A 25,277-nucleotide genomic window follows, 5' to 3' on the forward strand; every position below is an offset into this window, starting at 1 on the left:
AAAAATTTAAGTTAGAATTACAAATCATAAAGAAAATGGAGGCGAACTGGAAATAGTGACATTACAAAATTCATCAATACAAAAATAGACACTATGTTTTAGTCGATATTCCACCACATATTTAATAAAGCATCCACCAGTGTTAAAGGCAGTTAACTAGGGTATGGATGTTTAACACTTAACTAGGGTATAAATGTAAATAAATTGTTATTTTATATTTAAGGGGTTTTTATTAACAAAAATAAAAAGATCTATTATTTTCTAAATTTAAAAAACAAATCCCTAAATCTACCCGACTTAATCAACCGTTCTCCTTAATTCTACCCGACCTAATCAACAATTTTCCTTGCCTACCTCTTCTTCTTCTACACTTTCATTCAGATCTCCCATCTCTTCCTTCCATAACATCACTAGCACGGTAGCACCACCACAACCACCACCGTCACCATCTATGTTAAATCCCTAAACCTATTTGACTCAATCAACGATTCTCCTTGCTTACCTCTTATTCTTCCACACTTCTATTTGGATCTCATTTATCTTCCTTCCATAACGTCATTGGCAGCTATTCGGATATCTGTTCTCTTCATTTCATTGACATCATCCAGCACCACCACAACCACCACCTTTGACAAATCCCTAAAGCTAGTTGATTGAATGAACAAGTGTGTATGCAAGGTAATAATAGGTATAAGGTGTTTGCAATATATTGTCATGTTAATGGTAGGCGACAAGAAACAATGAGCAACATCAACTTTTCCAAAAATCTCCTATATATTGCCGAAAAATCAACGATATATCGTGAAAATATTATTTTTCAGCGATATATACCCAAATTCACAATATTTAGCATAATTTCATTCGATTTTTCACCGATTTTTTATTCAATTTTTGCCAAAGTGAACGGGACCCGTGTTCGCCAACGACAAAATGTGAAGCATGAATCATGCTTAGCATAATTGTATAATGAATTATAGACTTTAGTACTTCTCCTTGATAGTTGTATACTTGTGTTCTCTTTGCATGTTTACATTAGTTTTTTATGTTTCAATTTTGCCTGCATATAATAGGGCATGTACCATAAATAACTTTGAATTAAATTATGTTTTAGACCAAAATAATGTTCCCAATGTATTTATTGGTTTCAATTAGGCTACATAATCAAATTTAAGCAAAAAACGACCCTAAATACCTCATCCAAAATTATGGGTTGAATTTCCGTCAACACCTAGCCAAAAGTCACCAACATGTCGAACCTTGGCTATATGTTGGATGTTCCAAGAAGATTTGCAATAAAGCATCAGTAGAACATGCAGAAACTATGATTTTTATTTGTAGCCAAAGGTTGAGTTTATCACTGGGTTTAGATTATACTACATATCAAGGGTCGAGTTTGTAAATGTATAAATTATGAAATCCTTCAAATGTATAAAGGAAATAATAATAATAATAATAATAATAATAATAATAATAATAAAAAATCATATTTGCATATAATACCATTTAGTTTTTAAAATTTAAATTATTAAATATATGTTTGATGACGTGGTCGAATCTCGTCCGTTGGCTGCTAGGCGGCCACAAATAAAAATTAATGTTTTAAAGGTAGACATGATATATAAATTTATAATACGTCATCTATATCAGACAAATGTTACCAAGAAAAAATATCTTTATATAAAAAATAAAAATGACTGACACAAAATATTAGTGATCTCACGCTAACCTTATGAAAATTTAGAAGCAGCGTACGTGTTGCCGTGTGAAAGTTACCCATCTGTATGTTTAGTTATTGATGTATTTTGAACAGATAATTAAATTGTGTTTTTCTTTCTACTCATTAACAGATAAAATATTGGTGAGTTTACCACCAGTCACCACCTCCCACCCCCACCCCTTTTATTAAAAAAAAAAAAAAAAAAAAAGGAAAAAAAGAAAAAAAAATGGTGTTGATTGGTGAAACTTGCCTTATAGGATTCCTCATGGACCCGATAGGCTACTTGTATGGTTTCCTCTGTGTCTGCTTGCTTGCATAACCGATATTTATATTCAATTCCTTCCATTTCAATGACTGTTATTATTTTATTTTTTCTATATATTTTTAGATATATGATTGGCCCTAATTATGGATCCATGAGAAAATGCATTTTTCGTGATTTCCCCTTGACGATTATAAAAAAGCGAGCACAAAAAACATGATTTTTAGATTTTATAATTATTGCACTGTTTTTTAGATTTTATAATTTTAAAAGTTAGTGCAAAAAATCATTGCTTGTTTTTTTTTTTGGTTGTCAACTCCGGTTCCAAGGCTTTGCCTTGACTAATCTGGTGTTCGACCGGGTCGCACACCTGATTGTGGTGGGTGAGTCTCACAGCGGGGATTTTTCCTCAAGGTTTCGATATCGGAACCTTGCTTAAGCGGATCAAGTTGCTTACTGCTTGGACCAGCCTCCGTTGGTAAATCATTGCTTGTTTTATGTGATAACAGTATAGACAATAGATGTATGACGAAAAGAATAGCATGGGCTATATTTTTCTGTGACGATTTCAAAGGGTTAAAAAAAAGAAGTTATTTTTTTGTTGGTTGATAGCATGGACTATACAAATATGGCATATTTATTTTAAATTAAAAACTATACCTCTTTTACCCTCAAGAGGCATCTATTTTCAAGGAAAAAGAGAGAAAGGGGGGTGTTTAATTTTCAAGGAAACTCATTAAGGGTAAATATGAAATTTTAGTATTTTAAAACTAATGCCATTAGACACCTGGGACGTTTATAATATAACAAATTTCAAGATGTATAAACTCAATTGTTTATAAATACAAGAGTGTATGTGTAATTTGTTCAATACCATAGAGTAAAATCATGCACTGAGTTTCACCCCCAAAAAAACGCAGTGAGGGAAAAAAGAAGAAGTCTTCAATGCATTTATGATTTTATGCAGGCAAATAGGGTGGATGAGCGAAGTTACTAAATCACCCATAGATGGTATTTTATGCTTACGAGGAGGAGCCCTGCTCTGTAGTCCAACTCAGAATTATGGCCACAATGGGCTTCGTTTATTGAGCTCAAATTCCATGATGGGCCAGGTAAGATCCTAGTCAAAGGACCACCAAATGGCGCCAAAATTACATTTTCTATTTCCCGCGAAACAAACCAGCGCGCGAAAACATCCATTACATTTTAGTGTGCCGTTTAAAAAGGAGACGGTGAAAGGAATCAGGGCGCCGAAACAGTCTCAGATCTCATCTATCTCTGTAGCCACAGTCAAGTTCTTGCTCATGGCCGCCGTAACGTCCCTGAAGAGGAGAACACGAGCTCCGAAGCCCATCCTTCCTCTATCGCCAAAGAGTAGCAGTGACGGGGAACGAGATTTCGATGGCACCATTTGCGAGGAATGCCGATCCGGTGATGCGGCTGACGAACTTCTCCTCTGTGACAAATGTGATCGAGGTTTTCATCTCTTCTGCCTTCGACCCATCCTGGTTTCTGTGCCAAAAGGGGAGTGGTTTTGCCCACCTTGTTCCAAACAGAAGAAGCCCCAAAGTGAGTGAAGGTGTTATTGAATTTTGGTCATATGTTATTGTTATGACCAGTAGTTTGATTGCTTTGTTCTATTGTTGCAGAGTTTCCTCTAATCCAAACTAAAATTATCGACTTCTTTCGAGTTCAAAGGTCGTCAGATTTGACACAGAAATCCAAAAATGGTAAGTGCTATATATCGATTTCCATGGATTCCCTCCTTTTGGGGGAGGGGTGTTATGGTCTTATAGAGATTTAATCGGTATTTATGCTCATTTTGTATTTGTTATTGCATTTAGGTAATCAGAGAACACGGAAACGAGCGGCTACTTTAGTGGTGTCGAAGAAAAAGAGAAAGCTATTGCCGTTCAAGCCCAGTGAAGACCCTGCAAGAAGGTTGGAGCAGATGGCGTCTTTGGCAACAGCATTGACGGCAACCGGGACAGATTTCAGTAACGAGCTTACTTATATGCCTGGCATGGCACCAAGGTCGGCAAACTGCCCATGTATCGAAAAAGGAGGAATGCAGGTAAGGAAAATGATGCTCTCATGAATCAACTAATGCTGAATTACCCAGAAACATTTCAAACAATAAGAAAAGCTAGTTAATAGAATGAGCTCAATATTGGTCATATTGGAACTCATCTGTGGAACAGTTCTTAGGGTATGTTCAATTGTTTTATCCTTTTCTTTTTCCTTCCTGCATAGGTTTGTGTTAATTTCACAGCACGTAACAATTAATCAATGCCTGGTGTAAGTAAATGCCTAAATACAAGCAGTACTCATGAGAAGCATCTTTAGCATAAACAGCTATAAGGGTTTACTGCAAAATTTTTAGCCTAAAGCTGTTGTGTTAGATCTGAAATGAATTGGAAGCTGTTATAGTTTTTATCAAAAGCAATTGCATACTTAACTTAAGTTTCAGGAATAAAATTTACTTCATTTTTTTATGAGAAAAATTATCTTCTGAGATACATTTTCTGTATCATTCTTAGAATTTGCAAATGTATAGACTTCAATAAAGCGTAGTAAGAATCTGTCAGAAGTTCTGACAACTTCCATAGTAGAGTTGAACTTGAACATGATCCAAGCTAAAACATTTGAGCAGTTTTCTTCCTATGTTTTTCTCTTTGTGAATACGTGTCTCTAGAATAAAGAGAATGAAGAACGTCAGTTAATGTTAAACAGTATTTGGTTTTCAGGTTCTATCTCGGGAAGATACTGAAACCTTAAACCTCTGCAAGAGTATGCTGGAAAGAGGAGAATGGCCTCCCCTCATAGTTGTTTTTGATGCTCAAGAAGGGTGAGCACACAAAAAATCCACTTTTCACTTTTTTAGATGAATTAACCTCTGAAGTCTTCAAATATTCATAGTGGGATTCATTAAATTTAATTGATCGAACAGGTTTACTGTAGAGGCAGACAGATATATAAAGGATTTCACAATTATCACAGAGTATACAGGTGATGTTGATTACTTGAGAAATCGTGAAAATGATGATGGTGATAGCATGATGACTCTTATCTCTGCTGCTGATCCTTCACAAAGCCTTGTTATATGTCCTGATAAGCGTGGTAATATTGCTCGCTTCATCAATGGAATTAACAACCATACCCCGTAAGTATACTGTAAGAAAGCACAAAATCCTTTTTTAAGAAATTGCAAAAGAAGTAAATCTCTAATCCTATGAAACAGGAATGGCAAGAAGAAGCAAAATTTGAAGTGTGTCAGGTACAATGTCAATGGCGAGTGCAGGGTCTTATTGATAGCAAACAGAGATATACCAAAGGGGGAGAGATTGTACTATGATTACAATGGGCAGGAGCATGAATACCCTACACAGCATTTTCTCTGAAATGACCCTCTTTGACAACTAATCCTTACCCATGTCTAAAAGGATAATTCATGACTTTGTAATAGTATATTTGCCAATCCCTGGGAAATTTTATTGGGAATGGAAATGTTGCAACCTTTCCCTTGTAAGATCAAATTGATTGTAGTAAAACAACCATCACCTCCTGGGGTTTTCTGAGGAAGAACTTGTATTGTCTTTGTATTTGTTTGAGTCCTCTAATTGAAAAAGTAAGTAGAATTCTTTCTTCTGGTCTGATTAATGGATTCTTCAGCAAAAATGTAATTAAAAAGTAGAATTCTTTCTTCTGGTCTGATTAACGGATTTTTGAGCAAAAATGGTAATTGCACCCTCCTTGTATGCTTCAATCAAGCAACAAAAGAATATATTACTCAACTGGTATCACTATTGCCTCATTTGTGAGGTCTCATATTTAAAGGAAGCTAAGAAACTAAAATGGCAAAATGAAGACTGAGAGTATTTAGTACGTGTTCTTGGAATTCTCATTTGATAAAGTATGCATTGTTGGGATACATGTTAGGTCTAGCATGTATTCTGACATTAGAGAAAGTACCATATCATAATTTCACAAGATGATGCAGCTCTAATTTGCAACCCCTTCCCCAGGGAAAAAGAAATAAGCAGCTATCATACTCAATGTTATAGGACAGGTATAAAGGGACTGATTCTTTTTTTTTTTTGGTAAACAAACTTTCATTCCAAAACCAAAGAGACGTGATAATCCAAGTTACACATCTTGGCAAGCAGTGGAAACAAGCTAGTCCTTCCTACTCGGCAAGGAGATTGCCTTCCTGGCTAGGGAGTCAGCAATGTTGTTAGTCTCCCTAGAAGAATAAACAAACTTACAATCCAACATCCTAGAAGCTAGATATTTAATATCCCATACAATAGGGTCAATACACTTAGGAGTCTCCAAGATAGCCAATGTGGTGTTTACTAAACCTAGATTATCTACGTCTCCCTCAATACATTTGATTCCTTCGCTAATACAAAGGAGAAGTCCTCTCAAGGCCAGTGCCTCACCTACGATAATCTTAGAGAACTTTGTTGGGGTGGACACAACTACCAATGAAACCCCAACATGATTTCTAATCACAAGGCCCAATCCACATTTTGAAACCATCCAGGTAGCGTTAGTATTGAGCTTGACCCAATAGCGTTAGTACTTGAGCTGCCAGGTTGGCCTTAGTTCTATGATCCTTTATGTTGGTGAGATGATGGGAAGAAGACTTAGTCGTATGGATACCATTTCGCTCGTAGGTCCCCATACTTGATGATCATCCATTCTAAACAAGCCCAGCTTAATTTTAAGAATCTCTCTAGCATCATCCGGATGGAAAACCTGTTGAATCAATTGTGTCTTCCATTGTCTCAAAGTTTGCATCTATTAGCTCATTCACCATGGTGATACTTGTGAGGTCTTTAAATTAATTATGTTGTACCTTGAAGTTCCAGGTTGTAACAATCCAAGCATCCTCCCGAACCTTGATGTTCTCTCCCAAGCCAACTATCCCCAAAGGCTACTCTTTAGCACATCTCCACCAATCATAATACCCCTCCAAGCCCATGAAGGCTAGTTACCAATAGTTGCATTTAGGAAATCTGAATTTAGAAAATGCATATCTTTAAAGAATTTTGACCAGTACCCTTCTGGCTTTGACCAGATCCACCAAGCAAGTCTCCCCAACATAGCCTTGTGTGAAGTGATGGATCTCGAAGTCCTAATCCCCCTCTGTCCTTGGCCTTGCACATCCTATTCCAAGAAACCCAACACATGGCAGATTTATCCTCCTTATCCCCCTAATAAAATTGTGTAATTGCTTGTTTCGACTTCTCATGATGAGCTTTCGGGAGTTTGAAGTATCATTACTTCCTTGCCTGCTTTGGATGGAAGCCTCTTCCTCAACCTCGCGTCTTACTAGTTGCCTTCTCATTAATCTCCTTAATCAATTCAGCCTTTGATATACCAAATTCTGTAGGAAGACCCAAGTATTATTTAGGACTTAATGCGAGAGGAATTTTCAGTATCTTTGCAAACCGCCTATAAAACTTAGGAGGAATACTAGGAGAGAAGGTAACACTGGATTTCTGAAAATTCACATTGACCACTGGGTTTGCAATAAAAATTCAAGCATTCCCTAAGGTTGTGAACCTCCTTCACCTTTACTTCCATAAAGATAATGCTATCATCTGCAGACAGAAGGTGAGTGAGAGGTTGAGTTCTCCTTCTCAGCTTGATACCACAAATAATACTGGCCTCCTTGACCTCCGCTAGCATAACACTCAACGCTTGTGAACACAAGACAAATAGAGCACGAGACAGGGGGTCTCCTTGCCTTATACATCTGGTGGGGGTGATCGGACCTTGGGGGGGGGCACTGTTCACAAGAATCTGATATGACATAATTCATGTTGCAGAGAAAACGGTAAGGTAAGAATAAATTATTTCCAAATTGGCATCTCTCCCTTTGGAGTGCTCCAGAGCCTTTGGTTGATTGCATCTTTGTTCATACTTCATAGTATTATGTTACTTCAAGTCTTCACTGGCTTTCCAAGAAGTGTGTTTGGAGTCTGGATCACCTTGGCGTATATGTGGGTCCTCTATTGAATTGGTGTAGCATCTTAAGGTTCTCTTGTAACCCCGAAAGGACACCCCTCCTAGTCCTACTCCCAACAGAACAAAATGATTTGCATCAAGGAATTCAAAACAACAGGACAACGGGTGCATGGAATGCCAAGGACTCTTGCCACAACGAATTTTGAAGAGGGTCATAATGCACAAAGCCTTAATCATCCTCCCCCCTTGGCGAGAGGCTATTTCCTGAAGATATTACATAATTTCAACTTGGAGACAAAAAATACGCATCCTTCCTCCAAGGTTCACTTGGCAAAGATAAGGTTACAAGCACACATGAAGCTGTTTTGACATTAGAACTTTGTACTGAGGTATCCTATGTAGATACCCGGGTAAGAATTCCATTGCCATATGGAGCTCTGAAGACAATAGAATTAAGGATACATTTTATTTTTTTGGTAATAAAGGCATTTATTCAGCAGAAACATGCAAACACATGGAATTGGTACAAAAAGATACATATGTTAAAAATTCCTCTGTTGAAGCCTTGGATGCAACAGTCCAAAAATCAAACGAACTCTTACCTCTTATAAAGTTTTGGTCTCTGGTTTTCTGCCAATTGAACCAATCCCTATGAACAATCCCTTCGTTGCAGCCAATGTGCATTGGGGATCCAAGTTAAGTAAATACCTAGAACATCACAAGGCAATCACCAGATATTGGGGTGCATTAGATGCTGTATACTTCCTTTCTCTCATCTCACATAACTTTAGACATGAATATGACAAGAAATAGTCAGTGTCATCCCAAAAACTAACTGCAATGTCAATATGGACTAGGAATGTTATACGGCATACATTTAAGAGGAAAATTTACAATATAACTTTTGTCATCCTTACAGATAAGCAGACGATCTCAAATTGTAAGCTGTATCCCTAGCTATTACATAAATAAGGTAAAAAGTCCAAGTAATGGCTGGGTGTGGGTTGTTTAGTTTGGTAATTGAAAGGCATCAATATTACCTTCTTCAACCTCCACAGTCAATTCTTACATAATCAGATCTTCGGACAAGTTTCCATCTTCAGAGTCTGAAATAATAAGAGGTTCAGAATTGCTGTCACAGGGAGGCCTCTGCCTCAACTGCTTCTCCTCATCTGAGTTGTTTCTTATTATCAAGCCAGGACCATTGGTCCCAGCCACTCTCTTACTGCGGCGTAATCCTACAACTGCAGTCAAACCATTTCGTTTCTGAGAATTCTGTTTCACACCATTTCCGGGGCCATTACTTTCATTCTCAGAAGTGCCTAAGTTGTCACCAGCAACAGCTCCGTCCTTGCCATTATTATCATCATAATTGTCACAGCTACCATTGCTGGTTCCTATGAACTGACTCTCATCACTGATACTTCCTTCAGTATCACTAGCATTTTCCTGCTCATGTTTTTCTTCGCTGTTGGAATCTTCCCTGATCATAAAATTAAATTCCCCAATCAGTTACAAGATCTGTTACTAAATGAAAAATACCTATTATTTGAGCAAGGTATACCAAATAAGTGATACCTGCTAAGCAAAACGGTAATGGTCACAAATAAAGATAAAAATAACTATGCTATTAGGATGATTTTTAAACTGCTAGCGTATGAGAACTGCATCACGATTACAATACATTCGGAAGGGTTGAAAGGCAAGATCCCAAGAAACCCCCAAATTTGGGCAACCAAATTCCTACTCAACGGACTCAAGATGGTAGCTGTTAATTTCTTAACAGTATGTACATTTGATGGAGACAAGTGGAAAAGGTATAACAAGGAAGGAAACTTTCTTTTTTGGATATATGAAAAGAAATCTCAAACTAATAAAGGGTAAAGAAAGTAGAAAAGCCCATGCAAGTGGCTGCTTGTAAATTGAAAAGCTAAGGGACACTAAGATGGAAAGGGCAATAAAGGTTAGCAGCTCTTACTTTAACACCTCCAAGGCCTCGTTAATAGATTTATCAAAGTCATCTGCAGATAAACCAAATGTCAGGAAATCTTCTTCAGAAAAGTAAGATGAAATTAATTGAGGGGGGGGGGGTCAATATGAGAAACGGAAAACGAACGAAAGAAGCATGGAACAACTAAAATTGCTCTCTATTCCTGCTCTTCATGTTTTTTACTAATATACTTCTATTTGAAGATAGAATGTTAAAATCATTGACTGATAGGTCAAATTACAGAACAGACAATGATGGCACTTCTACCCACCTGTTGCATCCTGATGAGAGGAGCTTTATTTTCATTTAATAGTAAGTAGGAATGTTTTTTCAATCATGGGGTGTTCGAGTAATCAACCTACAAAGTTTGAATTCAAAGACAGAAATGGTATCTATAAGTGATTGAAAGAGGATCAGTTTCATACCATATATAATAAGCTTCACACAGCTCACCTTTTCCATTTATAAAATATATATATTTTTTGAGTTTCTACACCCAATGAAACCTCTCTGTAACTCTGTTTAGCATATCCTAGAGTCTAGGTTAGCTGTAGGCAAGAGAACACAGCATGCCAATTTCTCTATGTTTTAAGGGAGGCAGAAGAAGGCATGAAAAATTGCAGTTACGAATTGTTAGTTGCAATGGTCACAATACACACACTCATATATGAAAAGGAAATCAGAAACACCTGAGCACAAGCGTTACAACCCCAGTTGTAATTTTTTATGGGAAACCACTGAAAACACATAGATGTATTGCTGATTCTATTTTTTACCACATTGTCATGCAAATTCTGAAGGGAAAAAGTAGATCCAAAAGTCTTACAATAGATATATTCATTGCACAAGGTTCCAGCAACTGATTGGAAAGGGGTAAATTTTCACACTTTAGCAGCTTAACTGCTAAGGAAAAGTAGAAACTATCTCCAAGTTTTGGAACCCAGAATCAAAAGGTTGCCATATGTAGCTTAACTGCTTTGCTGAGGATTGGCAAAAACACCCTGTTTTTTGGATACGATACATAGAAGAGTTCCGGCAATGTCATAAGAACAGAAAAGCTATTCTCATTCCATTGTGAGGTATGGCCAGAACTCTCCTCTATCTCAACACTGCACACATCCTAGAGGCTGAAAGCCAGTAAGTACACCCTTTTAGGAGTGTGTGCATCTTTCCATTAAGTTCAAACTGAGAAATATCCAGATTGGTGGCAAAGGCCGTGCAAATGAAAAAGAAGAATGTGCAGATTTGTGTTTTTGTCAATTTCTGGGATGTTAACGACGGTCTGTCCCAAGCACAATTAACAAAGTAACCTTAAAAAAACCTACAAAAGCAAGAATTGCAGTGATGTGAACCAAATTCTAGGGTTTAGCTTGTAGGAATGCTGCCCAAGATTTAGGCTAACTCCAGGATCATCCTCAATAGAATCAGCAGTCAATTAGGGTTTAGAACACCTACAGTTGAAACGAATGGGTTGGCCATGAGTAATTTTATCACTATGGCTTTGAAATTATAGGGTTTGAGAGGAATTGGGATATGGGGTTCCTTTGTGATAGGGGTTGGCAAGGGATGCTTTCCTAGGGGAAAGGGTTAGAGCATTTTATGATCAAATATGTCAAAGATATGAAACCCATATTGTGGCAGAGATGGGATAAATTCCTTGAGATGAAAGCTTGGTCTATAGGTGTCAGAATTGGCTGAAACTTGGAAAATAATTATACTTGAAACTGTACGACTAGAATGGGTTCAAATTGGGAACTACGAGTTCGAGGGATGAGGCTTTAAGTTTGGGATAGATTTAACGGTTAGATTGGTGTTGATCTAACCTTGAAATTTGGGTCTCCAAAAAAGTCTAAAAATTCAAGAAAATAAAAATAGGCGATGGATGGAGGAAGAAGAGGGAAGGCTAAGGATTGGAATGGGGATTATGATCACTTACTTGGGAATGGTTCATGGCAGCTATACTTCGAGAAGAATACTGAAATTGAATAAGATGAACTCTCAAATCCACCGTGGCTGTCCCAAGGAAGCCCACGATTGTTTCCTCCAAACACAGAAATTTATTCATCAATTCAACTTGTGTTTACAGAGAACCAAGGCTTTATTTATAGCCTCTAAAAGAAACAAACTAAGACATAAACTAGGAAACCTAATTGACCTCAAAATGACTTTCTAATTCTAATTAGGACTCTGACTTAACTATCAACTTCTCACATAAACAAGGACTTTATCACCTAATGGGGGATTCTATATGATGAAAATATCAAAGAAAGCTAATGGTTAGATGAGCAAAAATCTAAGGTCTGAATATGGAAAGTGTAGAAAATGGAAAACTAATGTAACTCATGATACTATCTCGGAGGAAAGAGGAAGGGAAGGCAATAACATAGTTTAGCTTTAGTCGAAGTTGAAGATGGTATATGTTGTTCAATTTTTTTTTTTTTTATTATTATTATTGATAATGTCCCTTTGCTCAAGGAATGTTGAAAATACTACTTCCATTTCTCCAAAGGCACCAATCTATTATGTTGTACAAACTTCTAATTGGGAAAAGGATCTTTCATTTCACATTTCTATACATATAAAAGAGTCAGGATATTGACAAAATTCATCTGATTCTTCGTTGTAGCAAAGTATTTCAATATGTTTTGTTTCATTTATCATTTAGTTCAGTCTCAACTCAATTTAGAGTTATTCTATGCAAAATGAAATTTCAATCACAAGAACAACAATACGCCTTTTCCCAATTAAGTGGGGTCAGCTACAGGGATCTTTGCCTTCCAATCAGCTCGGCCATACTAGATAAAAGGCCTAAACTATGCATATCCTTTCTCTCCACTTCTTTTCATGTTATCTTAGGTATGTCCCTAGTTCTTCTAATTACTTGATTGATCTGGATTAAATCACTTCTCTGCCAAGGGGCATTAAAGGCCTCAATTGAACATGGTTGTGCCACCAGTTTGTCGTAGCTTGTCATCTATTAGAGCTACTCCAAGTCTAGCTTCAACATGATCGTTCTTTACTTTATCTTCCCTAATTTTTCCACTCATTTATCTTAGCATCCTCATTTCTGCTACATTGATTTTAACTATTTGATGTTTCTTATTAGCCCAACACTCTTGCATCACAAATCATAGCTAGTTGTACAGTGGTCCTATAGAATTTTCTTTTGAACTCTAAAAGAATACGTCAATCACACAAGACCTCAAACATAACTCTCCACTTCATCCGCCCAATTTAGTTCTTAGGAATATCACCGTCAACATCACTTTTTTATTATTATTTATATTTGAGCCAAGGTACCTTAAATTATCGCTTTATGGAATCTCCTTCTCACCAAATCTCACACTCTCACCCAAGGTACAAAATGTTGCCAACACAAAGGGTGTCGGTGGCTGTCGACACCACAGAAACTCCGAAATGTCGGCAACATTTTGCCGACATCTTCGGTTGCAGTTTTGATGTTTCATGCTTGTCAAACTTGGATTACAATGACAAAAGAGGATCGAATCGACGAATCCTTCGTTTCACTGCTCTGCCCATTCTTCTTTCATTCCAAGCCTTCAACTTTCTCTCTCTTCTCTCTATCTCCTTTCTTGTTGGTTGGTTCTAGATTTTGCTTTTGGTTATCTAGTTTCTTCTTCACTATTTTAATCAATCTTCAATTATTAGGCCTTAGATTTGCCGGTGACGGCGGATGTGGAAGAGAACCTGTTATGGCCGGAGATTGGGGTGGTCTATGGTTTCGATCAACTTCTGGACCTGTAGTTTTGGTTTTTATGCAAAGAAGAGATACTAATACGAGGGCGAGTTGCAGAGAGATATATGTGAAGTTTCAGCGGTTTTTACACCGGTTCGCCAGAAAATCCAAGGATTTCCAGCTACTTTCGGCAAAGTTTGTTTTCGACCCAGCTTTCATATCGCCATGGAACAACACAACAATATATCGCTGACATATTGTACCTTAGTCTCACCAGCTCATTATTCATCCAATGACAACCAAAGTTACACACTGGATACTCCATCTTCGCTCTATCAATCCCTACTCGTGCCTCACCTACGAAAACAATATCATCAGCAAAAAAACATACACCAAGGAACCTCACTTGAGTGTCTTTAGTTAAATCATCCATTATAAGTGCAAATAATATGGGCTTAAAGCTAATCCTTGATATAGCCCACAACTGTAATCAAGAATTCACTACCTTGTCCTCCAAATATTCTTACACTTGTCATTGGACCATCATACATATTCTTTAATTATGTCCACATATACTTTAAACATTCCTTTTCTCAAATAGAAAACTAGCACTTTAGGGTCTCTATTATAAGCTTTTTCTAGGTCAATAAAGACCATAATGAAGATCTTATTATACTCTCTATATCTTTCCATAAGTCTCCTAATAAGGAAAATAACTTCCATTATAGATCTTCCCAGTATAGAAGCAAATTGGTTTTCCGTGATTTCATAGTGTGGCTCATCAATCTTATGCCTCTATAGTTATTGCAACTATGAATATCTCCTTTATTTTTGTGAATTCAGACCACAATGCTTCTCCTCCTTTCGGCAGGTCGTTTCCTTGTATTCATAATCTTATTAAACAACTTGTTTAGCCAAGCTAGCCAGCTCTTCCATACTTCAATTGGAATTTCATCAAGACCTTGTGCCTTGCCTACTTTCATCCTCCTTAGAACATTTTTTTACTTCAAATATTATCATTCTCCATATATGTTCAAAATCTGGTGCGCTAACAAATAGTGTTATTATCCGAGTTACAAACACCTGAACAATATTCATTAGAGGGCTAGAGAAATACACTTCCCATCTCTTCTTGATGTCCTCATCATGTACCAGTACTACCATCTTGACCTTCAATAACAACAAAGAGAAATAGAAAGAGATGAAAATTAGGGTTTAGCACAAACCAAAGATTAGACATCACCTTGTGGATGACCACAATGGGTGGTCAGCTGCTAGAATGTTGATCAGATTGGATAGAAAGAGAAGAAAAAAGGAAAAAGAAAAATTGCCCGTAGGCTTCACCACCTATAGACAGCGCTTAGGCTTCATCACATTGGTTATATGACTAATTCCCAAAAGTCCTTAGTCCTTCTAATTTATAAATTGAGGTGAGCATTACAACCAAATAAGAAACAGACTGATATAGTGAATTAGTGAGAGATCCAAACTACCAACTACAACGTAGCATACCTGCTTACTAACAAAGGAACTAACAACTTTTAAATAAGCAACCGCACAAGATAAAAACTTACTATTTCAGTTCCACACAATATTTTCCAACAGGATCCTCCACCAAACTACCTACACAACAGCTTCTGAAGATTACCAAATGAACTTGCAACCAAGCCTTCTTCAAAAGGTCATATCCCTTTTATTTGATTGTTATGAACCTTTGTTCTTCTTTTCTCCAACCATATCAAAGAAGAAATAATAGGGACAAAATAGTGTCAAGCGCATTAGAGCATGTGCCTCCTTTGGTTTCTCATTTTTTTAAGTCCAGACAAGAAAACATGCTGATTTTCATGGAGTTTTTGTTTTAGTCACCTCACTTTCGCTAGTTTCACTAGTTTATCTTATTTGCTGTATTGAGATGAATGCTGGCCTTTTGGCTATTGGCTTGAGAGAGGCTGAAGCAACGCAGTGAAGGAGCAGGAATACTTCACACTGTCCAAAATCAAGTCCCCTCTCTGTGCATTCTGATGGACTTGAAGGAGCAGAATAAACAGTCCAAGACCAGCACAGGCTTATGACAAAAAAGTCAGACCTCAAAGTTTCAAATTTTAGGAATTTAATGCTCTAAGAGATCCCTAGGAAGACCCACTGGAGAACTCAAGTTGAACTATGAAGGTTCGAATTTCTGGAAGAAAAAAAAAAAGAACTGGTATTTTCTGGAGACACTAATAGTCGACCTCAAAGCAAAGAACCCAATTGAAGATCGACTGCTATCATAATAAATATAATAATTAAGAAAATTAAATAACTAGAGCTATGATTGTTGCTTTTTTATATATGAAACAAGAAGGATAAAAAGAAAAAAAGATGGCAAGGGACGCGCTATCTCAGCTGTTGAACATGGATTTCACTGCATAACTGAGGCTACCATGCAACAAATTGAATTTCTTCAAGTCTCCATTTTTTCTATTCAATAACAAGCCTATTTTGCTTAGCTAAAGCTGTAGCAGAAAAAGAAAATCTCAAAAGTAAAAACTATTAGATTAAAGCTAAGCTACTAAAAGCAGAAACTCCTAAACTAGTAATAAACTGAAATAAAAAAATCACCAAGATTCTATTGGAGTAAAATAAAGTACAACATACATTTTCTAAAACTGAAAATAGATGAAAATAGAAATTAAATCATGCAAGCGTTAGGATAGAATCTCTTCCCATTTGATAAGTCCACAACATCTTCTAAAAATCATTTCTAAACGAGGCAAATATTAGCTGTGACACTGTTCACTGTGAACAGTATTTTGCTCCTTTTTCTTCTCCATTCATGTTCATGCTTCTTCTCCATTCATGCTTCTATTTGGCGCAATGGTGGGTGGACCACAGTTGTAACCCTGATTTCAAGGCATGAAACAGCCTCACAACCAAGGAAAAAATTTTGGCCGAAACCAAGATTTCAACCCAATAAAAGGCTGAAATATTTTCGGTCGAAACATATGATTTTGTTTTTAAATTTCAACCATAGGTTTCGGGCCTTATATGACATCCATTTCATCTGATTTATTGCTCTTACCAATTTAAAGCATAATAAACACAATGGAACTAGTATTTTGCCAACAAAAAAAAATATTGAAAATTTATCATTCAAGTATACTAACAAATGATTGGTTCCGACAAGTACAAACTGTATTGCATACAGGCATACATGAATTGTTTGGTACAATGGTTACATATATAAAAATCAACGAAATAAAATGACCAACAAGTACAAACTGTATTGCATACATGTATAGAATCATCAGCATACATGAATTGTTTGGTACAATGGTTACATATATAAAAATCAACAAAATAAAATGACCAACTAGATCAAGTGATGGTGTCTTACATATATTAAGTTAAAGCCTGTATATGATATATAAATAAAAGAAAAATACATAATTTTAGAAAATAATTATTAAAATCAAAAAATTAAAAAATGGTAGCAAATAATAAAAAAATAAGTTTAACAAAACACAATCATCATAGTCCTAAGCTAAACATATATTAGTTCCAAAACAATACAAGATCATTTAAGGCATGAACAAAACAAAAATAAAAAAAGGGGAAGTTTGGAACTGTTGGGTATGGCTCATGTTTCACATTCTATTGCTGTCGGAGTTTCCTTTGTAGCTTTTGTGGCTTAGGAGGTGTTTGGAGAGGGGTGCTTGAAGGCAAAGGAGTTGTGGAAATTAGATGAAAATGGGATAAAAATCAACAAAAACTGAGGAAAAAGAAGTTGGACTATTGAAATGGTCGAAACCTCCATCAGTGATCATCTGTAACTCTTCCAAAATAATTGGAATTTCGTTTCGTTTTTTAAATATGCAGACATTTCGACCGAAATTATCGAATTTTCTTCTATGCTCGCAACAAAAATTGTTTGGGTTAGGCAGCGTCGGAAAATTGCCCCCCACCCAAACTATGCTTGTGCAGAAGCCTTTGGCACCAGGTTTGCCCTTTTGTTCATGCTTCTATTTGGAAGAGTGCCTAACTTGATGATCCATTGAAGTATTCAACCAATAAAAACACGCCATATCATCAGATCATCAGACCAGGCTGCATCAACAGTACTTGCATCCCACATCCTTGCCGCGCTGGTTAGCGCTTGTTCTTATAGGTACGTACGGAATTGTGACCTACATCACACTCTAATCATTTTTTGTATTACTATCGGAATTAACCCTGAAAGTGCAACTCTTCGAGAAAGAAGATCTAAATGCTATTCTACAAAGTCGTACATGCAAAAATAAAAAACAGAAACAAAACAATTCCTAAATCGCTATCCAGTAGCAACTAGTATCTAATAACAAATAGAACAAAAGAACAAACAGAAAATATAAACTAAAGTAGTACTAAATCTAATAGGATACTCCAGCCACAATCTTCAAGATTATCTCTTTTCCACAAATCAGATTCAGCCAAACAGATCTTCATTCTCAATCTTCTACATGATCATTTATGCTAATGTCCTCCAATTCTTTGGAAACAAACAATAAACACCAAAAGAAATTAGCTGCTTAACTCTGTACAGGACTTGTATCCCTAAGATTTGGGTTGATAGGACTCACCCCAAAATATTACACACAATCCTGTGGCACCTATCACTTCCACCTCAATTTGGAAGAGCCACACACACATAATATCGATGGTAAGGTATATAGAAAAGGCATACGGAGAATAAACAGAACAAAAAACTGCAAAATTCAAGCTTAAACCCTTTGAGGTCAAGAATCATTCATCAAGCTTCCAACCAGATCATGCAATATATTTAAAACAAATAAAATAAGTTGCACCATACCAAATGTGTAACTGACAGGTCTACGAACACGACAGGTGCGTGTATTCATCATTCTTAAAGAACTACAAAGACCACTCTGAGGCATTGATTTCTCATGTAGCCGCTTCAGTGTCCTTTCTTTCTTCTGTTACAAGGCAGAATAAATAAGTCCGAAAAATAAATCCATTATGTTAGCAAAATGAATATGATAAGAAAGAACAAGCAAGTTCACAGCCTTTGATGCCAAGGGGAAGTGTCAATTCCCACTTGGCAACAATGATGCTAACAGCTAACCTTTTGAATTTTTTCTAAAACAGGTAAAATTTCTTTTTCAACAATCTTCCCAACATTAGATTCCACCACAACTTCACTAGAAGAAAGCTTATCCTGCCAATGCAAGAAAAAATGCATAACAAGCACTCAGGAAAGCCAAAAATAGCAACCTTGGAGGGGGAGAGGAATGAAGAGAAAAGAGTTGCCTCACTGATATTTCACGAAATTCCTCGAGATTGGTTGCCAGTGTCTCCCACTGAAAACCAGTTGCTGGAGGTGCTAAGTGTCCCTTCTCCCTCAAGCTTTGGTTGTGTCCGATGATACTCACTTCCCTATATAACCTATGACCAATAACTGAATCCCCATCATACCTATAAAGAATACGAAGCTTAATCAGAAAAAATAAAAGATAACCACCACCAAAAGGATCTAAAAGTAAATATCCAAAAGATTACCAGTAGCTAGTTCCATTTTCATCGCCACCAATTCTATCTTTACGGAATGTAGAAAGTTGTCTTCCATCTTTCAGTTCATTGTTAATATGAGTCAATATATCATTTTGCTGCAAATAAACAAAATTGTTTTCATTTTTTTCACAGTAGCAATAAACAAAAGATGATATTGTTAAATTTCTACCACTCCCCAGTATTTATGCATCCTAATTACTCAAAGTCCCTTGACAAAAGTTTCACCTCTGAGTTCCCCCAACAACATAAACTCTTACATCTTCTTCTCCTTGATTTTTCAAAAAGGCCAAATTTCCCCTGTTATTAACCGCCATTATCAGTTGCAGGTCCCCCCCCTTTTCAATCATGCTCAACTCTCATATTTTTATCTCTTCGTGTCTTCCTCTCAATGGAATGCTCCACCCCCTACTGCAAGCCTCTAACTACCTCATCACAACCCATCATTCCGATTTCCTAACATATATAGGCTTGGTTGAAATGGCAACTGCACCAAGTCTCTGCAAACCCTGAAGTCATGGAATGGATACTCTATTTTGGAGATTTTACTGAACGACGAAAATTTTAATCCGCCTTTGAGTAGGAAGGAACCAATAATAAGACAAAATGGGGCTTTGGTTTTAATGTGTAATGTTGGGGTCTCCGAACAAAGGAAAAAAGGCATAAAAAACTTCTTCCTCCCACCTGATTTTCAAACTAAGAAAGGTAGGTTGAGAGTTCTCATTCATCATTTCCCCGCCATTGCAACTTTAAATTTGTAAGGATTACTTTTAAGTTGGTATGCTTGTCTCAATTAATATCTGAGTTTTGCCCAGAATCTGGAAATGTATAAACTATAAACAGGATCGAATATTTGGCGGATATTCTCAATGAATTTGATGGATCTGGAGGAGGACCAGGTTCCTTCTTTCATCTTGTTTCCTGTGCATTTGAGATATAGAAGCCAGTGCTGGTTTGGTTGCAGGTTACCACTACAGGACATTTTATAGCCCTAAAAAGTAAATGTTTGATTTTAATGCCCTTGTGACATCAAGTCTATGCAAACTCAACTGGGATGAATAACCAATGTGCCATGAAGCAATGAACAAAACAAAACAGGAACCAAGATATCTCAGACATAATAACCTAAACCCACAATTATCAACACCCACATAGAAATCCAAGGGGTATGCTTGATGACAATATTAATCCTCCCACTGCAAACCTATTTGCCAAATGACATAATTCCAATATAGGAGCTCGGATCCAAATTAATATATGCAGGAAGAATGACAGACAATGAGTCCATAAATTTATCAAATGCTCTGAAACAATATATAAAATGGACCATGGGTGAAAAACTAATGACATTACAATCAAGTTGACGATATCAGAAAGAGGGAAAACTCTTACACTGGGATGTCATAGTCACAGACTCACTATAGAGGTGGAGTTTGCATTCCATAGATGCAAGACAAGAAGATAAATGAGTTATACACAAATTATGCAACTCATAGATCGATTACCAATAGGGTAATTTGGCCAAAAAGCAAGTGAGAAGATGTAAGAGTACTTTATTGGGGGAATGAAAGACGAAACTTTTGGGAGGAGAGTTTGAGAAATTAGCATGAAAGTGTATGGGAGTGATATAACTACCCTAAAAATTAATATTTTAAATAAAAGAAAAGCAAGAATTGAGGAACACAAGGACATATTAGATCATCTAGAAAGAGAAACATGCATGTAAATCAAATCTTACTCAGAAAAATAAAAACAAAAGGAAGAAATCGATTTTTTTTTCTTTTTTCTTTTTGAGGGGGTATGTTAAAACTCACAATTAGACGAATTTCACAGAGCACTTTCAAGATCACCAGACGGACAGTTGGATCAATTTCCTTGTATTTGGATATCACTTCTCTGCACAATCATCACCAACAACAAACAAAATTTTCTTTCTCAAGGACTATATTTAAAAAGAAAAGGAGGGGGTGAACACCACCTAACATGAGATGTGATTTTTGCATACCCATGGGATAAAGGAAGTGGAGAGCCTCCCTCAGCCACCTACACCAAAATACTGCTCTAGTTAAACAAATAGCCCCCATTGACTCGCCCTGGGGATTATGAATCCAACCTAGGTTTTGCAGAAGCAGCAATGCCTTAAAATTACCTACCGTTGACCACCACACGTCAAGTTTCTTACATAGTTCTTTAACCCAAACATCAGGTTCATTCGAACTTTTTCTGACGGGTGGTATCCCCTACAAAATTTAGATGTCATACCACACAGTATTTATGGACAGGAGCAATGTCTCGATAACAAAAATACAGAGTAAAGAAACATGGCAACAAACCTTCAAGAGTAAAATGTGAAGGCAAGCGAGAGTGTCATTGGGCGTAATGAGGGCAGTCTCGATTTCTTCAGCTGGAAACTTCAACTTGCTCTGAAGAATGGGCCGGAAAACCTGTTCAAAACGATCAAGCCAACATTGGATACGAAAAACCCACTATAGAGTCATTAATAGAGAAAGCATACTCTAATTCAATAAACTGGTGGGAGATGAAGAGGAGTAGAAGAACAAGGAAGAAAAAGATGGTGATCTTGCATGTAAGAAGTTAAGAACAGCAGCCAGTTCCCATCGTTCCCTAAGACGAAGACGAGCAGGTTGTGATTCCGATGATTGCAAGAGCGAATCCATGGGTGGTTTTCCATCCGAAAGACTTTCTTCTTCAGCGTTTAAAATAACAGCTGGCCTCTCCCTCCCGCGCGTTTTCGCCATTGTTCGATACCTCAATACGCAACAGCAAAACAAAGTCGTCCTTCCTCTGTTGCAGCAAGAAAAGTTAGCAGGTAACGCAATGCATGAGATGAGAGGTTGGATGAAAACGGAAACCCCAGATGAAAAAGAAAATAGGAAATTTCTCGTATCTCCAGAGTTCGGAGAAACGGAGATAAACGATAGAAGTGACGTTTGATATAAACGAAAATCTTCCCGCCTAAATTTTCAACCGGTTTAACCTCCCAGCCCTAGGGATGCTTACTTGATTCCTGGATCATCTCGTGTCTGTCGTCCTCTTTTTGACCCGTTACCGTCTTACCGAGCACATTGGCTGAAATTGTACTGTCACATTAGCTTTTCACCTTCTTCGCTCTCAAATGTTCTTATCAAACCAACAAAAAAAAAAAACTCTCAAGTAGTTCTTAAAAAAATAATAAATAAATAAACTCAAATAGCTTTTACCAAGAAGAAAAAAAAAGCGTTTTTATCCAGATTTTTTTTTTTTTTTTCGGTGAGATCCAGGGTAAAACTTAGGTCTGCACTTAAGTGAAAGAGATTTTTAGCTAGGGTAAAACTTAGGTCTATGCACTTAAGTGAAAAAATTAATAGTGATCCACTTTCAGTAAAATGAAATATTATTCTTTTTTTTTTTTTTCTTTTTTATACATAAACGGGGTTAAAAAACCCAAATCAATTTAAAGAGAATTGGTCAAACGATCCACCTGAAGGAACTCCTCTATACCTTGAGGGGGTTCCTAAAAGAAATGCGTAGGAGACTCCAATGTAGAAGAGTAGTTGTTCTCTTCGCCATCCAATCGGCAACCATATTTGCTTCTCTATTAGTATGAGTAATGATGATATTTCCATGTAAATCTACCAACTCTCGAATCCCACAATAATCCTTGTCATCCTTCTTTGATTTTGAGCACTCAATTTCAAACAATCGATTGCTTGTGAAGAGTCATACTCCATGTAAACAGGTAGCATATTTCTTTCTACTACATAGCATATGCCTACACAACTAGCATGGAGCTCAGTTTCGAGAACACTTATCTTGGGGATTCTATGCACAAAACCTCCCAAATACACCCCTTTTGAGTTGCGAAAAAACCCTCCAATTTGATTGAAATCTTATTTACCAACTGCAGCATCTACATTGCATTTTAGCCACCCTTCCGTTGGTCTTTCCCACTTTGCCTTTCTTCTAACACTTCGTGATAATGATTGTAGATTATATTCCGTTGTTCTTTCCCACTTTGCCTTTCTTCTAACACTTTGTGATAATGATTGTGGATTATATTCCTGGGTCCAAGCTGCCTCCACATGTGAGTAGTATTATTTTGAAATATTATTCGTTATTAACTTGATTTCTATTAGTAATTTCAAATTTCAAAAGTTGGATGAGAATTATGAATTATGATCTTAATGAGACGTAATGACCATAATGCCCTTTTAATGTTTAATGAAAATGTTGCTATACTAAGGGTTGAGTAGGAGAATGATAGTGTGAGAGAGGGATGGGGGCATTGTGATCATTACACATTATTAAGAGGCATAATTGTCATTCAACTTTCAAATTTTAAATTCACTAAGGGCTTGTTTGGTTACGTGAATCTAGATTTATGGGTAATGGTGCACTATAAAAACGCTAAATATTTGCGCATTTACAAAAATCTATAAAGTTGAAATCTCTAGATATTTAAATCTTCATATTCATATAACCAAACACGCCTTAATATAATAAGGGTTTTAGTGGGTAATGAATAATATTTAATTTGACTGAAAGTGAGTCACTAGTAATTTTTCTTACTTAAATGGGGAGATCAAATATTTGCTGGTCTCCCCATTTAAGTAGTTAACAGTTAAAAAACTCAAAAGATAAACACTCTTAAATAGTTCAGTTGCTTAGATGCCGCCAAATCGTCGAGGTTATATGATGACAAAATTTAAACCCAAAACTGATCTGAATTGAGTAGTTTCAACCAAATGTAAATAAAATTGGTTACCTTTTTTTTACGCCAATTGATAAAATGTTTAGTTTAAACTCTCAATGACTAATTCACCAAAAGGCAAGTAAAGTGGTACAAAAACATAGAGGTCTTACACAACAAAAAAAAAAATATACAAAAAATAGAGGTGGTAAGTCCACTAAATTCTGTGCAAATCAAACTGTTTGGCCCCTCAGGCGAGATATTCAGCCAACATATTGTATTCTCCGCTAATGTATCTAAATTCCACAAAAGAAAAATTAGAGCTAAGCTTACAAATTTCCAAAATTATACCCAGAACTTACCCAGTCAAAAGACCAGTTTTGACCATTTAAAGTATGAATCACCATTTGACTATGGGAATAAAGTAGAAGCCATAGACTTGCATGGTGCGTGCCAACAACAATCCATCCCTCACCGCTTCCAATTCCAGTGCAGCAACAGAAAAACCTTTGCATAATTTTGCTTGAGCAACAATGAAGTTCCGAATTTAGTCATATAAGATAGCATTACGGTTCCCTTTTTGTGTTTGCTTGTCCCATGCTCCATCTACATATGCAAAAAAATACATCATTTTATTTAATGTAAGCATGATGTGATACATGTAACACAACTGAAGCCATATAGAGTTGCTAAATTTCTGCTACCTGAGTGTACAAAATATGCATTATTTACCACATTGATGATTGGGTTCCCTTAAAGAGAGTAGTGTTTCTATAATTCTAAATGCACCATCAAAGAGTGCTCGTGAGTATATTAACATGTTGCACATTTTCAAACTCTCTAAATCTTGAATTTATAAAGAGGCACTAATCTAAAGTTTATGATTGGCACATGCCAAGCTATATGCGGACAAAACTGAAAGTTTGGAAAACTCATATAAACTAATGTAAACATGTAATGAAAACACAAATACACAATTGGTGGAGATAAGTATTAAAGCCTACGATTCATTATACAATTATGTTGAATATAATTAATGCTTTACATTTTGTTGTCGATGAACACGGGGTCAGCGGGCGGGGGTCTGGGGAGGCTGCCCCGGCTGGGGTGTGGGGGCAAAGCCCCTGGAGCCTATAGAGGTCTTACGTAACTTTGGCAAAAATCGAATGAAATTATGTTAAATATGGTGAATTTGACGATATATCACAAAAAAACGACTTTTCACAATAAATCGGCGTTTTTTCGGAGATATATCGTTGACATTTGGTATATGTCGTGTCGCTGGGGGGGGTCGTGTTGCCCCCAACGACAGGGCGATATATTGCTGACACTTTGTACCATGGTTTTAGTGCATTTTCTTTTCATTAGTCTATAAATCATGGTGATTTTTAACACTTTGGT

The 25,277-nt window shown here is 36.6% G+C and overlaps 2 protein-coding genes across 2 annotated transcripts; one reads left to right on the forward strand and one right to left on the reverse strand.

Annotated features, from left to right (window-relative positions):
• Window positions 1-3,239: 3,239 nt before the first annotated feature.
• Window positions 3,240-5,883, forward strand: ATXR6 (TRITHORAX-RELATED PROTEIN 6). The gene is made up of 6 exons (XM_089143047.1): window positions 3,240-3,548; window positions 3,629-3,709; window positions 3,824-4,053; window positions 4,727-4,827; window positions 4,930-5,142; window positions 5,221-5,883. Exons 1-6 carry the CDS (start codon window positions 3,284-3,286, stop codon window positions 5,378-5,380), a joined length of 1,050 nt encoding a protein of 349 aa, XP_088999173.1. The 5' UTR covers window positions 3,240-3,283; the 3' UTR covers window positions 5,381-5,883.
• Window positions 5,884-8,702: 2,819 nt separating this feature from the next.
• Window positions 8,703-22,287, reverse strand: LOC149024978 (DDT domain-containing protein DDR4). Its single transcript, XM_089143048.1, has 12 exons — window positions 22,208-22,287; window positions 21,772-21,991; window positions 21,520-21,630; window positions 21,340-21,426; window positions 21,192-21,229; window positions 21,001-21,082; window positions 19,178-19,284; window positions 18,934-19,093; window positions 18,744-18,836; window positions 18,471-18,594; window positions 9,934-9,976; window positions 8,703-9,438 (listed from the first exon to the last, which is right to left on the reverse strand). The coding sequence occupies exons 2-12, from the start codon at window positions 21,943-21,945 to the stop codon at window positions 9,021-9,023; spliced, it is 1,437 nt and encodes a 478-aa protein (XP_088999174.1). The 5' UTR covers window positions 21,946-21,991; window positions 22,208-22,287; the 3' UTR covers window positions 8,703-9,020.
• Between the last annotated feature and the right edge of the window lie 2,990 nt (window positions 22,288-25,277).

This window comes from Hakea prostrata, chromosome 2 (genome assembly GCF_041222555.1).
Source record: "Hakea prostrata isolate BN-2017 chromosome 2, UWA_Hpros_2, whole genome shotgun sequence".
Taxonomy (NCBI): domain Eukaryota; kingdom Viridiplantae; phylum Streptophyta; class Magnoliopsida; order Proteales; family Proteaceae; genus Hakea; species Hakea prostrata.